Consider the following 15,629-nt stretch of genomic DNA (forward strand, 5'->3'; position numbering starts at 1 on the left):
CTCAACTTCATATGGAAAAGCAAAAAAAAGAAAACCCAGGATAGCCAAAATAATCCTGTACAATAAAAGAACTTCTGGAGGCATCACAATCCCTGACTTCAGACTCTACTACAGAACTACAGTACTGAAAACAGCCTGGTACTGGTATAAAAACAGACAGGAGGACCAATGGAACCAAATCAAAGACCCGGATATTAATCCACACACTTTCGAAAACCTATTTTTTGACAAAAAAACAAAAAATATCAACTGGAAAAAAGAAAACATACTTAACAAATAGTGCTGGCATAACTGGATATCAACATATAGAAGAATGAAAATAGACCTATATCTATCACCATGTACAAAACTCAAGTCCAAATGGATCAAAGACCTCAACATAAAGCCAGACACACTGAACCTCATAGAAGAGAAAGTGGGAAGTACATTTGAATGCATTTGAACAGAAGACCACTTACTAAATATAACCCCAGCAGCACAGACACTGAGAGAAACAATTAATAAATGGGACCTCCTGAAACTGAAAAGCTTCTGTAAAGTAAAGGACACAGTCAACAAAACAAAATGACAGCCTACAGAATGGGAAAGATCTTGGCTAACCCCACATCAGACAGAGAGTTGATCCCCAAATTATACAAAGAACTCAAGAAATTGGTCATCAAAAAAACAAATAAACCAATAAAAAAAATGGAGTACAGACCTAAATAGAGAACTCTCAACAGAGGGATCTAAAATGGCTGAAAGACACTTAAGGAAATACTCAACATCCTTAGTCATCAGAGAAATGCAAATCAAAACAACTCTGAGATTCCATCTTACACCTGTAAGAATGGCCAAGATCAAAAACAATGATGACAACTTGTGCTGGAGATATCAGTGTGATGATTTCTCAGAAAATTACAAAACAACCTTCCTCAAGACCCAGTAATACCACTTTTGTGTATATATCCAAAGGATGCTCAATCATGTCACAAGGACATGTGCTCAACTATGTTCATAGCAGCTTTGTTTGTCGTAGCCAGAACTTGGAAACAACCTAAATGCCCCTTGTCTGAAGAATGGATAAGGAAAATGTGATACATTTACACAATGGAGTACTATACAGTAGAAAAAGATAATGACATTTTGAAATTTGCAGACAAATGAATGGAGCTAGAAAACATCATGCTGAGTGAGGTAACCCAGAACCAGAAAGACAATTATCATATGTACTCACTCATAAGTGGTTTTAAAACATAAAGCAAAGAAAATAAACCTACAAATCAGAATCCCAAAGAACCTAGACAACAATGAGGACTCTAAGAGAGACATACATGGATCTAATTACATGGGAAGTAGAAAAAGACAAGATTTCCTGAGTAAATTGGGAGTATTAGAAGCATGGGGACCATGGAAAAGGGTTGAAAGGGAGGGGAGAGACAGGGAGGGAAGCAAAGAAAAAATGTAGAGCACAATAAAAAATCAAATATATATATATATACATATATATGTATGTATGTATGTATAGTCTGTTCCCCAAGGAGCAGAAATGTCACCCAGCTGAGAGCACTGCCCATTTCTGACCCACCAATCATAAGTTGTAAGAAGATGGTTGTTATTTCCAAGTCTCTCTTCTGTTTTGTCTTCTGTTAAACAGCAGTAAATAGCAAGAATCTAATGCCATTTTTCAGAAGCTAATGCAGACCAGAATCACACTTTACTGACAACAAAGCTGGGATTTAAAGCCCAGCAGCCTGCTCCTAGCACCTGCTCTTACCACTCCATGGTTCTGCTTTTTGGCCAGTGAAATGACGCCGCAGGCAAAGGCTCCCACTACCAAATGTGACAACTGAAGTCAAACCCCAGGACCCATGCACATGGTCAAGGAGAAAATCAGCTCCCATAACTTGTCCTCTGAAAGCCACAGGGGCACTGTTGCCATGTGCACTGTGACTTGCCGCTCCCCTGCATGTAAATCAATGTAATTTATAAAGCCAAAAATAAGTGCTGCTGAGCTGCACATGATGCTACACACCTATAATCCAGCATTTGAGGGGCTGGAGGAGGGAGCAAAGACACGCGTCTGAGGCCGTCCTGGGCCACAAAATGACACACTGTCTCAGGAAGAGGAGGAAGAAGAGGAAGAAAAGAGGGAGGAAGATGAAATGGAGAAGGAAGAAGAGAAAAAAAGAGGTAGGAGGAGGAAGAGGAGGAAAAAAAGAGAAAAAGGAGGAGGAAGAGAAGGAAAAAGAAGGGGAGAAGAAAGGAAGAAAAGGGAGGGGAGGAAAAAGAAGGGGAAGAAGGGGAGGAGGAAGAGGAGAAAGAAGAGGAGGAGGAGGAAGCAGCAGCAGCTCTTCTTAGGAAGCTTCTATCCAAGAGGAGACACTCACTTGCCATAATTAGAGGTTTATTTACCTTGGTTTAATTGTTTATTCAAATCAAGTATACTAGGTCCAAGGTACACATAAAAGACTATACTGGAGCAATGTGGAGAATCCACCAAACACTGGTGATGGGTAGGTAGGCGGGTGTGGACATGTGGAGTGTCCTAAAGGACAGGGAGAGATGTCCGATTTGCACCAGAGAGGAAGTGCTTATCAAGTGGCAGGACAGCTCATGCAGAGTGCCAGGGTACTGGGTGTGTCCAGGGGAAGTTCAGAGTGGGCAGAATGTGAGCATGTGGGGGAGGGGGTGAACAGAGACCCAGATGCCAGCTGGGGCCCACAGGTCCCAGAGCTGAAGGCCCACAAGGCTGTCCCAGAGCTGTGCACACGGGCCTTGAATGAGCTCAGCCTTTGTGCAAAGCCCTCCAGACCCCAAGGAAGAGCATATGGGTGGGGACATCATCTGATGTACCTTTTACAGAGAAGTTGCATGTCTTTCAGAGTGTGTTGTGTGTTGGGGGGGGGGCGTTAAAGGCTAAAATGCAAGAGAGGCCCTGAGGTTGAAAACTAGACCATAGTCTACAAGAACAGTTAGGGGCAGCCTGGTGGAACTTGACCTGGCAGTCATGGTGGGCATGAGGAGAAGGAACATGTCCCAGAAATTTGCAAGAGGCAAATGAGCTGAGGAAGGGGACACAGCAAAATGACATGGCTCACTGTGGTACCTGACATGGGATTGGCTTGCAGTCGGTGCTTAGCATATAGTTAACAAATAAAGGCTAAATGAACTCCCGGTCTACCTCTAGGCTGAGGAGAGCGTTTGGGGTGCAAACTGAGGGCTCGTAGCAAAAGGAAGCAGCTCTCAGGATAAGAGGTTAAAGTGTATGTGTCTTTTTGAGATATTCTTGCCCTTTGGGACCAAGAGGCCCTTTCATCCCAGCAATTAGAGGACAATCTGATCTGCTCTCCTAGGGTGGTAAGGACACCAAAGAGAATTTGAATTAAACAGCCTGCTAGAGAAATGTGAAACCCAAGTCTGCCTTTGAGGACTGCCAGCTAGTGTCCACCTTACAGGTAGACTAGGGATTGCCTCCAACAGCAGTGGTACCCCGTCCTGACCTAAAGCTGTGGTAGGGGTGAATTAGAAGCTGTGGCCTGCGCCTGCAGACTTATCGGGAAGGCAGGGCTCTGCTCTAGCAAGGATATTCCCCACTCAAAACCTATGTCCAAGTAAACGTGGTGAAGATGGATGTACTCATCTAACTGACTAGTAGCTAGACAAGGGGATATCCCCATCCATACCTCCGTCAGCCTTGTTCCCCAGAGCTGCAGAGTCCTGACTGAGCAATGACTCAGTCTGCCTGAGATGCTAATGTCAGTCAAGAGGAAGTGGATGTTTATGATAGTCTCCTACAATAAAGTACCAGTTGCCCAAGACTGGCCCCTTGTTCCTGATTGCTGATTCACACTGTGGCTCTCTGTTTCTGCATTGCTAGATTAGGACATGGGAAACCAGGCCCTCTAGGGCTGAGGTCCCCACTGAGCCCAGTTACAAGCTTTGATGTTGGAAGCCACGTATGCACCAGCAGCCGACTAGGAACTGCTATCCAAAACACTCCCAGTCCCTTCCAGGTGCTTCAGGACACACACCAGTTCCTATCCGCTCCTCCCTTGTTGTAAGAGGCTGTCCTGGGCTTGTCGGCATTCCTGACCTCTGACCACTAGGTGCCAGCAGCGCTATCTCCTGAGGTACCACTGGAAGTAGCTACATGCATTGCCAACTCTGGGGGACCAGTTTGCTCCCAGGTAAGAACCATGCTGTGGTTAGTGTGGTGACTCTCAAGCCTTAGAAATGGGACTGAATGGCACTAAGATTAGGCATGAGGGCAAAGCACACCCCAGATCTTTCACTCTTAGTATGGAAAAGAGAACACAGAATGTGTCTTAGTATACTAAGAAGCTAGTTTTCCTTATATTTGTAAGATCCTAAAGTCAAAGACGTGTTCTCTGGTGATTCATGGTGAACCCTTCATAACACTTGGAGCTGACCTCCCTATCAGGGTGGCACTGGGGCCACCGCCCTCCCCTTTTTATGTGTGGGCAATCACGAGACTCCTTTGGCTGTTTCAGTGTGGCGGGGAGAAGGGATGGTTTCCCGGGTCCACAGCTCCCTCAGCATCCCCACACCTCACCTGTCTCCTCCCAGAAGACCTCCCATGTCCTAGCCTTTATTTAGTCTTCCCTGACTCTTGGCAATTCACAAATCTGTCCAGTGTCCCCTTCCGTTTTGTCATCTGAACCTATAAATAGTTTCCAGATGAAGCCCCCGTCTGCGTCGTGACAGTTCGTCCTGTGTTCCTTTGCAGATTCTTGAAGCCTCTGGTTTGCATTTGCTCGAGAAGAACGAGCAGCTTCCAAAAGCAGGAGCCTTTTATTTAAACAAGAATGGTATAATAGGGGACAGTGCGGCTGCCCCTGTGGGGCTCTGTATGCTATTTCACAAATGCAAAGTTGGGGAGCATGAAACAAGAACCCCCCAAAAGACCCTAGAGCTAAGACGGTGACAAGAAATGAGGCTCAGGCCCAGTGTTCTTCATGCTTAGCCCAGACTGAGCCTGTGACACCTGTGGCATGGTGACATCTTGTTCTAGAGAACAAGTTAGCATTCTGCCCAGGAAGGCCTCCCGGGTTCTGTCTTCCAGTATCAGGGGAGGAAACGGGCCTGAAAGAGAGGCTCTGTGCTGACACCACGCAGGGGGCAAAGGCTGATTTCCTGTGGGAACTCTCATGTATCTTCCTAACTCCTATGGCACTGAGCTTGCTAGTGGCACCTATCAGGACCTGACCACACCTCTGGGCCAGCTACTGAACCTTCCTGGTTTCCTGCCTTTAGCAATGACCAAGGCATTTAGAAAGGACCCACATTTCAACCTCTGCCTGGGCCTCCTTGGACCTGTCCCATTAGCTTCCAACTGTGGTACCCCCAGGCTCATCCTGTCCCCCACGAAGCTCCAAATCCTGCCGGCTCCCTGGTTGGTGGAGAACTTGGACCTGAGGAAGATTATTATATCCAAGGCCAGGATCTGCAGGGATGGGCTGTGCTGTGAGGGTTGGGCTGGCTAGCGGGAGCACAGCGGAAGTGCTCCAGGATCAGCCAGGCAGTGGACCCCGGTACATATTGAACAACACTCTCCCAACTGCCCGAGCCTCACTCTGTGCTACCTCCGCACCCAGGTGCTGTTACCATAGAAATGGCTGCTCTCCTTCACCCAGCCTCGGGAGCATGCCACTCTGACCTTTGCACATTGACCCTTGGGGCCTAGGTCAGCCACTGTGATTCTCACCTTCCCTCCGAACATCTCAGAAAGGCTTGACTTCAGTCTGTGACTAGAGATGGCTTGACTGTGTCAGCGTGTGCAGCCTTGACCTGTAGTGGAAACTAGCTTTCCCAGCCTCGCTCCAAGCCTTCCCCAGAGGAGACAGGAGCTTTTCTAGGTTGGGATGGAGGTGAGAGGCTGGTTAGTCCTTCTCTCATCCTGACTGCATCTGTTCTGTGATAGCCCTATGGCTGGCAGCTCTGGTCACAAGGGACTCTTTTCAGCAGGTTCAGGCCTCTTCTCCTGGCTCCCTGGCGAGATAACTGCACTACAGCACGGTCTCAGTGCAAGTGAGACCTTAAACTGTGGGGCTCCAGGACTCCCCTCCCCCACCTCCACTTCTCCACCCCTACCCCATAAACCTCTGCCCTCTCTGGGAACAGGGGAAGCAGCTTTCCTAGGTTTTACAAAATTGAACGGAGAGAAACAGGCAGTCCTTCCTCTATGGCCAGCCACAGACTGGCCAAGAGGTAGTTCCTGTGGCAGTTACAGTTACTGCCCCACAGCCTACACACGCGCGTGCGCGCGCGCGCGCACACACACACACACACACACACACACACACACACACACACACTGGGATGGAGCCCACTACTTGCAATGTTCCGAAGGGGACACTGTGGCTGGGAATGGGATGGTCCCTGAAAGGCGCACGGAGTAGGGGTGGTGTTTCCCTTCACTGGTGTGGGGGAGGGGTCCCTGCAGGCTTTATTCTCTCCCTAGTCCCCAGCCTCTTGTCTGTCCTTGGAGTCTGCCTTTTTCAGCCAAGGACTTGGTCAGTGACATAGTGTCCCTTTAAAGTAGGGGTGTGACAGTCTACCAGGATTAGATGACCCAACCCTTTCTGGATGACAGGAGAATTTAGACATTAGCTCCGTAGTTCTTCTTCAAGCCTTCTAAGAGGTTAGTCTCTCCTGGGGGAGGGGTGTCCAGCTTTCCTGAACCCCCTTTCACAACAGTTTCCTCCTGGGGCAGATCTGATCCATTGCTTATGCTCCGCGAGGCCTGGCTGCATGCAGGATGAAGCAAATTAACGTCTCTCCACCCGCCCAAGCCAGATTTCAATCTTTCATAGAGAGCAACCAGATGGCTACTTCTAGGGAAAAGCTCCTGACGAGTCCCCAAGCTGTGAAGACCAAGTCCCCGTGGCCCTTCTGTGAGGTTCATGTCAGTTTTCCTACCCACCTAGCCTTTGTTTCTACAGGCCAGGCTAGGGGCTGACAGTGACCAAGCCCTTCATGTGGGCGTCGCAACTAAACATTTTATTAAGAGCTCCTGTTGACAGCCTATTAGAAGGGAGATCTCCAAACCAGGACTACACAGAGAAAGTCCATCTCATAAGAGAGAAAAAAAGAAGTGAAATATCTCTGGTTAGTGGAGCTGTCTAAATGTGGAAGGCTGAGTTTCTGTTTCCTAAGTAAATGTGAACCCCACGCAAACAGTAATCTTTAGCGAGGTGTATCCCCTTTTGATGTTTTTGTATATTTTCATCAAAGCCTGGGGTGAGGGTCCCAGGTGCTCACCCTTCATTTAGTAGTGACCCTTGTCACTTAGTGGTGGCCCTTGTCAGAGCTGTCCCATGCTACCTTAAAGAACACAGCACAAAGGACAAGTTTTCATTTGTTGAGTACACTTGCCTCAGCCCCTGTGGATTTGTAGTGATTAAAACCAGGCGTGGTCTGGGTTGACTTCCAGACCATGTATGCAAAGGGGTCTCTGAGGAGAACAGTATGGGTAAGACAGCAGGAAAGACGGTGGTTTAAGTGAGAATGGTGACCCATTCAAATCCCACAGCATACTAACCGCCCTGGTTACCTTTCTCCTAACCGTGACAGAATTCCTGGCAAAGAAGCAGCTGAGGGAAGGTTGGCATGTTTTGGCTCAGGGTCTAAGTGTAAGGGTACAGTCAGCCATGTTGGGAAGAGGCAGTGGGAACGGGAGGCAGCTGGTCCCTTTGCAACTGTACTAGGGGAGCAATGAGACCCATGCCTGTCCTCAGACTGCCGTTCTCCTTTTTGTTAAGTTGGGGACCCCAGCCTCCAGGATGGTTCTGCTCACAACTGGCATTGGGTCTTCCCAGCTCGGTTAAACCTCTTGGAAAACTCCCACACAAAAATGCCCAGAGGAATGTCTCCTAGGTGACTCTAAATGCTGCCAAGCTGACAGTGAAGTGAACTTCTAAGTAAACCGTTTCAGAGGGCAGAAGACTGACTGTTAGCGAGAGCCGGTTAGATGCCAGGTGGGCATCTCTAATCTAATGGATACATTTAGACAGCATTCTGTCTTTGTTTGTTCATAAAGCTTTAGAAAGATAAGTTGGATTTGGAGTGAATGTCTACAAAGCATAGATCTGACAAAAGGCGTGTGTCTAGACTTTATCTCTCAAAACTCATCGTCAAAAATAAATAATCAAAGCCGGGCAGTGGTGGTGCACACTTTTAATCCCAGCAATTGGGAGGCAGAAGCAGGTGGATCTCAGTGAATTCAAGGCCAGCCTGGGCTAAAGAGCGAGTACCATAACAAGATCCAAAGCTACGGAGAAACCCTGTCTTGAAAAACCAAAAAAAAAAAAAAAAAAAAAAAAAAAAAAACAAAACAAAACAAAATAAAATGAATGACCACTATGACTGGAGAGACGACCCAGCTGTTAAGAACACTAATGGCTCTTCCCCAAGTCTGAATCCCAGCATCCACACAGCAAGCTCAGAACCATCTGAAACTCCAGTCCCAGGAAAACTGATGCCCTCATCTGGCTTCCATAGATACTACATGTACATGGTGCACAGACACACATGCGGGCAAAACGCCCATACCCATAGAAATAAAGAACTTTTTTTTTAATTTTTTGAGGCAGGGTTTCTCTGTCTAACCGCGCTGGCTGTCTTGGAACTCACTTTGTAGACCAGGCTGGCCTTGAACTCAGAGATCCACCTGCCTCTGCTTCCTGAATGCTGGAATCAAAACTGTGCCACGGTGCTTGGCTCAAGGGGAGAAAGTTTTAAATGAATAACCCCCACACAGTCAATAAACACAGACAAATGCTCAGCCTCACCAATCTTTAGGAAAATGTGAATGAATTTTCCTACAGGATACACTTTAGGCCCACTGGGATGGCTGCAGTCAAAACGTCAGACAGCGAGTGTTAACAAGGGTGTGGAGAACCTGGAATTGCCATACTTGATTGATAAGAATGTAAAAGTGATGTCATTGTGGAAAATAGTTTGGTAGTTTCTTTTCTTGTTTGTTTCTTTTATTGATTTTATTGAGCTAAACATTTTTCTCTGCTCCTCTTCCTTTCTCTCCCCTCCCCTTCAACCCTCTCCCATGGTTCCCCATGCTCCCAATTTACTCAGGAGATCTTGTCTTTTTCTACTTCCCATGTAGATTAGATCCACATATGCCTCTCTTAGGTCCTCTTTGTTGTCTAGGTTCTCTGGGATTCTGATTTGTAGGCTGGTTTTCTTTGCTTTATGTCTAAAAGCCACTTATGAGTGAGTACATATAATATTTGTTTTTCTGGGTCTACGTTACCTCACTCAAAATGATGTTTTCTAGCTCCATCCATTTGTCTGTAAATTTCAAGATGCCATTATTTTTCTCTGCTATGTAGTACTCCCTTGTGTAAATGTACCACATTTTCCTTATCTATTCTTCAGTTGAGGGGCATTTAGGTTGTTTCCAGGTTCTGGCTATGACAAACAGTGCTGCTATGAACATGGTTGAGCACATGTCCTTGTGACACGATTGAGCATCCTTTGGATATATACACAAAAGTGGTATTGCTGGGTCTTGAGGAAGGTTGTTTTGTAATTTTCTGAGAAATCACCACACTGATATCCAAAGGGGCTGTACCAGGTTGCACTCCCACCAGCAATGCAGAAGTGTTCCCTTTACCCCACATCCTCTCCAGCATAAGTTGTCATCGGTGTTTTGGCCAGTCTTACAGGTGTAAGATGGAATCTCAGAGTTGTTTTGACTTGCATTTCTCTGATGGCTAAGGATGTTGAATATTTCCTTAAGAGTCTTTCAGTCATTTTAGATTCCTCTGTTGAGAGTTCTCTGTTTAGGTCTTTACTCCATTTTTTATTGGATTATGTGTTCTTTTGATGACCAATTTCTTGAGCTCTTTGTATATTTTGGAGATCAGATCTCTGTCTGATGTGGGGTTGGTGAAGATCTTTTCCCATTCTGTAGGCTGTCATTTTGTCTCGTTGACTGTGTCCTTTACTTTACAGAAGCTTTTCAGTTTCAGGAGGTCCCATTTATTAATTGTTTCTCTCAGTATCTGTGCTATTGGGGTTATATTAAGGAAGTGGTCTCCTGTTCCAATGCGTTCAAGTGTACTTCCCACTTTCTCTTTTATGAAGTTCAGTGTGACTGGCTTTATCTTGAGGTCTTTGATCCATTTGGACTTGAGTTTTGTGCATGGTGATAGATATGGATCTATTTTCATTTTTCTACATGTTGATATCCAGTTATGCCAGCAAGTTTGGTAGTTTCTTGAACAGACAGAATTACATCTGACTGAGAAATTCTGCCTCTCGTATGCAGTCAAGAGCACACGAATATGTCCATGCAAGCTGTATACAAAGCTATTCACAGTAGTACTCTTTATGCCAGGTGCTGGGGGTATAATGCCTACACCATGCCAAATACTGGAGGTACTGTGGAGAAGGAGAGAGCCATAATAGTCCGCCCTTTGCAGGACATGTATTCACAGAGTGACAAAGTGAAATTTCTTTTTTAAAAAGGTACCTAATGGCTTTCAGGTTTCTTATGGCTGTTCCATCCTAACATTGGTATTGAAAAAGTCCAGAGCCAGCTTGGTACATTGCTACCTGTCCCCAGTCCAACCCTGATGGAGCGTGCTAAGGTGAAAGGCTTCCTTCTCTCTGAGAGGCAGATTCTGATTGCGTCCCCTATGGCCACCTCAGTACAGACTGACTCCCACTGGCTGGCACTAGAGCTTCACCATGTGAGGTCAGATCTCTGGACTATTCTGTACTAAGGCTCTTACTGAGGGACCCTGGAAAGGGTAAAGACTGTGACAGTCCACCATGACTGTTTGGCCTGGTGTCTCTGTCAGGAGGGACAGACTGGCAGGCTCTGCACTACAGGATGTTGCCAAGTGCAGGCGTGGGTGCTGGATGTCCCCAAGGCCGTGTAAAGACATTGTGAGGTGATAAAGTGACATGGCCTCTTAGCAGTACCAGGGTCTGGGCACTTGTCAGTTTGGGGCAGCTTCTGAGGAAATACTAGAAAGTAATATTTAAGGGACATATCTGTCAAACCCCTACTTATAGAAGTCATCCTTAGGGTTAGAGAGATGACTCAGGGGTTAAGAGCACTGGCTGCTCTTCCAGAGGACCTGACTTCAGTCCTCGGCACCTATGTGGCCGCTCACAACTGTTTGTAACTCCAGGTTCAGGGGCTCTACTGCCCTCTGCTGGCCTCCACAGATACCAGGTAAGCATGTAGTGCACAGCCTTACAGGCAAAGCATCCATACACATAAAAATAAAATACAGTATTTTTCACTAAAAAGAAGTCTTCCTTGCTCATTATAAAAATCCCACCAAAGCAATGCAGGAAGGAGAGCTGAGTCCACTCTGTAGAGAATCTTCCTCGTCTTCTTAAAGTAACAGCTGCATTTCAATTTTATTTAGATGTGTTTATTTGCTGCGCTTGGTATTATATATTGGCCCATTTAAAGAATATAATTTGGTGGCCTTAGTGTATTCAGAGTCGGGCAACCGTCACTACTGTTTAAGAATGTTTCACCACATCTAAAAGAAACCTCGCGTTGCCTAACAGTGTGAACACACACAGAGCTGCTGAACTTGCTGAATAGGCTGTCTACAGTTTAGCACAGCACCCCTCATCCGAACCTCCCCCACTTTCTACTACCTCACCCGGCTCACACACACCATCCTGAGCAACTACCTGTCTTCTCTCTAGATAGGGTATGTTCTCACTTTCCACACCAGAAGGCCCCTCTACCCTGTGCTTTGTGGGCCCTGGCTGTGCACCTGGTCTAGTGGTATGCTGGGCACATGGACAAGAAAGCAAGACCTTCCTGGTCTCTGCCGGTCCCCAGCCTGTGGAACCAGCTGAGCCTCTCCTGGCTGTGTGCGGTCCTCAGAGGGAGGGATGGGAATAAGGAAACAAGGGCTAGGGACAGAGGGTAGACTGAGGGCTGAGAGCTCTGGAGGCTGGAAGGGCAGAGACAGGAGAGAGGACTGAGGAGTATAAGAAGGAAACGAAGGCGAGGGTACAGCCTTGAAGCTGCACGTGCATCCGCATGTGGCCATGGAATCCTCCCACCGCCAGTGGCCTCTCTGAGCATCTTACCCACTGAAACGACCATGTAGGACCGTTACTGTTGTCTGGAGATGCCGTGTGCTATCAGGGGCAGCTCCCGAGAATTGTTTTAGTTCATGCTTTAGAGGTGGCGCCTTCCCTCCTTTCTGCGGCAACAAAGGACACAAACTGGATCATTTTCAGTAACAGAAACTTACACTCTAACCATTCTGGGGGCAGAGACCTTGAAAGGTATGCGTGAACTTGACATTTTGTGAAGCCTCAGATCCACGTGTGTTCTTGGTTGCCCAGCTCCAGTCTCTGCATCTGTCTTCCACAGTCATTCCTTCTCTGGGCCTTGGTGTCCTGTGTCTTCAAAAAACCATTTTATTTAAAATAAACAAACAAACAAAAAGGACACCATACATGACAAAGATTTCCCAACAAAGACATATGTCATGTTCTAAGCATCAGGACTTCAATACATCTTTTTTTTTTTTCTTTTGGAAAGGGGAGCACAGTTCAGCCCTCCACAAATGGGTACACCGTAATGCTGGTTCACAGTTGTAGAAACTGAGGCACAAAGAGCCTGTGCAACATCCTGGTGGAGTTCTAATGCCCAGATGCCCACACACGCCCCCAGCTGGTGCAATGTTAAAAGTCTTGGGATGGAAGGTGGTTCATCCCATACCAGCTTCTATGCTCCACAGCTCCAGAAGGCTGTGATGCTCTCTCCAGACCAGCTCCCCTGGGGTTCAGGGCCCAGACCAACTCCTCAGGTTCAGGGTGCCCAGACCAGCTTTTTCAGGTTCAGGGCACTCAGACCAGCTCCCCTGGGGTTCAGTGCCCAGACTAGCTTCCTCGGGTTCAGGGTGCCCAAACAATCTCCCTCAGTTTCAGGGTGGCCCTTTGGGCCTCTAGGGAGAAGAACTGTGAGCATATGTTGGAAGATCTAAGACCATAGACGAGATAGCCTCAAGATTCCCAGATGGAGCTACAGGGGACAGTTCTAAAGGGCAGAAACACCAAGGACACTTGTTTTGTTTATCTCTTTATACATTTTTATATTCAACCAAACAGGAATCCAGAATCTGTTTGTCATAAAAAAGATAAAATGAGCTGCTGAGAGCAGTACTAGGAAAGTGGAGGCAATTAGAGTATGTATATTTATGCGTATGTCACTCTGTGCCCTGTGGGAAAGTGGTCCAGGCTTTGCCAACCACATAGCAGGCTGCTGTCACCTAAATGATAGTGTCTTTAGGGTTTGAAGGACTGTTCTCTTGGAAGATGGGGACACTGAGGCACTGAGAAGCAAAGGGATGTCTGCAGAGCCTGGTTGTCAGTTCCAGGGTCAAAGCTAGGCCTGGAAGCCCCGATGGACCATCTCTTTCTCCCGTGTCACACCAGAAACATGCCAGAACTCAGTTCACATGTTCTTCAGCACCAGAGGCCCAGGGAAGCCCAATGTAGACTCCTGAGATTTGGGAGCAAAACTTGGCAGGAGCCTGAGATTTGGGCTTCATGAAAGCCAATACCTACTGAGATTGTCATTAGCAGCTGGATACACATGGCATTCTACTTTTATAATCTAGACTCCTGGTCACCAGAAATGATGACTGTGTTTTAGTTGATATCAGCTACAGTAATTGGTAGTCATTGAACACTCTCAACACAGTGACACCTTGAGCCCCGCTTCCACTGCAGTTGGCAGCAGGTACATATGGGGATCCTTCAGGAGGCACCAGAACCCACAGAGGACATGCAGGCGTGTACCACCTTCCAGATCTAGGAGAGCAGCCAGCCCCTCCCCTTGTCAGCAGAGGATGCTTACAACGGCCTCTCTTGTCTCTCCCCAGTATTGTACCTGGAAGGCTCAGTTCTCGTGTTTGAGGACATCTTCCGACTCATTGCTTTCTACTGTGTCAGTAGGTGAGTAACCTGGCCCCAAAGGAGACTGTGGGGGAGGCCTCCCTTCCTGTCCTTACAGAAGCCCAATTGTTGCGATACACCCATCTGGTTGCAACAGACATCTATGCAACCTTGGGTGTGTTTGTGGCAGGGTAGGGGACAGAGTCAAGAGGGAGGGGATGCAGTGAGAGGGACAGTCCCTTGTCTTTGCTCTGGTAACCACAAGGAGAGAGATTGGCTCTGATGTTTTCTGGACTCTTCTGGGAGGACTTTTCTGCAAGCCACCTGCCCATCTGGCTCTCATTAATCTTTCAATTTCTAGTGTTACCAACACCAGGGACAGTTTGGGACCCTTGAGACCAACTGGTGATGCACAGTACAGAAGGAACTTCCTATAGCGACAACAAGAAGGGCTGATGCCCCTTGGTGGGTGGGAGCCTGGGATTGTTCAGCTGGGCAGACCACCGTGAGTTCCGCTCCACTCACTCAGAACTGGTTTCCGATCAGCAAGAATTTAAAAATACATTTGGTGCCATAACTCATCAGCTGAAGCTACAGGGCCTGCACAAGGGCTGACTTGATGTTTGATAAGATGTATTGGAGTCTTTGACCCCAGGCTAAGTCTGCCAAAACACATGCTCCACCCTTCCCACCCTCCAGGCCAGCAGAGCAACACTGACCATTAGAGCTGATGCTGGCCGCTCCTGCTGCCTAGCAAGGGTTTCTCCAGCACTCAGTGGGGCTCTGGGCGATTTTTATACCCACTACTTTCTTTCTTTGTTTTGTTTTGTTTCTAACTAGGCTTTTTCTGTATAGCCCTGGTTGTCCTGAAACTTACTCTGTAGATCAGGCTGGTCTCAAACTCATAGAGATCTGCCTGCATCTGCCTCCCAAGTGCTGGGATTAAAGGCTTGTGCTATGACTGCCCGGCCCTACCCACCACTTTTAAAGATTTTTTTAATATGTCTTAATGTTTGCTTGCAAGGCCAGAAGACAGCATCAGATCCCCCTGAGACTAAAGTTACAGACAGTTGTGTGTCACCATGTGAGTGCTGGGAACCAAACCCATGTTCTCCATAAGGGCAGTAAGTGTTTGTAATCACTGAGCTATCTCTCCAGGTCCCTCCACATTGTCTTTTAAAACCTTGCCAACACTTCAGAAGGGTTGTTCCTGTTGCACAGATGAGGAAATGAAGATGGGTAAATGGCAGAGAAAGCTCTACCACCAATGAACCCTGAAGTAATTCTGTACACTGGCTTGGTTCACTAAAATCACAAGAAAATAATTGCAGAGGTCCCAGAACTTTATGCTTTACAACACACCCAACTGTGGGAAGATGGGCCTTTTAGAGTTAGTTAAAGGAGCTCTGTCCAGTATTTGGCATGGTACAATGAATGAATGGTCAGAAGGATGGTTGGGTAGAAGGAGAGAAGGATGAATGGACAGATGAGTGGATGGGTGGATGGATGGGTGGATGGATGGATGGATGGATGGATGGATGGATGGATGGGTGGATGGATGGATGGGTAGATGGATGGATGGGTGGGTGGGTGGATGGATGGATGGATGGATGGATAGATGGATGGGTGGGTGGATGGATGGGTAGATGGATGGGTCGGTGGGTGGGTGGATGGATGGATGGATGGATGGATGGATGGATGGATGGGTGGATGGGTGGGTG

General features: G+C 47.2%; 1 protein-coding gene across 4 annotated transcripts in view; it reads left to right on the forward strand.

The window, feature by feature from the left end:
- Positions 1 to 15,629, forward strand: part of Rin3 (Ras and Rab interactor 3) — a 111,770-nt gene that overhangs the window by 54,281 nt on the left and 41,860 nt on the right. For all 4 annotated transcript variants that reach the window (XM_050151445.1, XM_050151447.1, XM_050151446.1 and 1 more), the window contains exon 4: positions 13,896 to 13,968. In XM_050151445.1, the coding sequence (XP_050007402.1) occupies positions 13,896 to 13,968 (73 nt within the window). The remainder of the gene's footprint in view (positions 1 to 13,895; positions 13,969 to 15,629) is intronic.

Source organism: Alexandromys fortis, unplaced genomic scaffold (assembly GCF_014885135.2).
Source record: "Alexandromys fortis isolate MF-2015 unplaced genomic scaffold, M_Fortis_MF-2015_v1.1 scaffold_63, whole genome shotgun sequence".
NCBI lineage: Eukaryota > Metazoa > Chordata > Mammalia > Rodentia > Cricetidae > Alexandromys > Alexandromys fortis.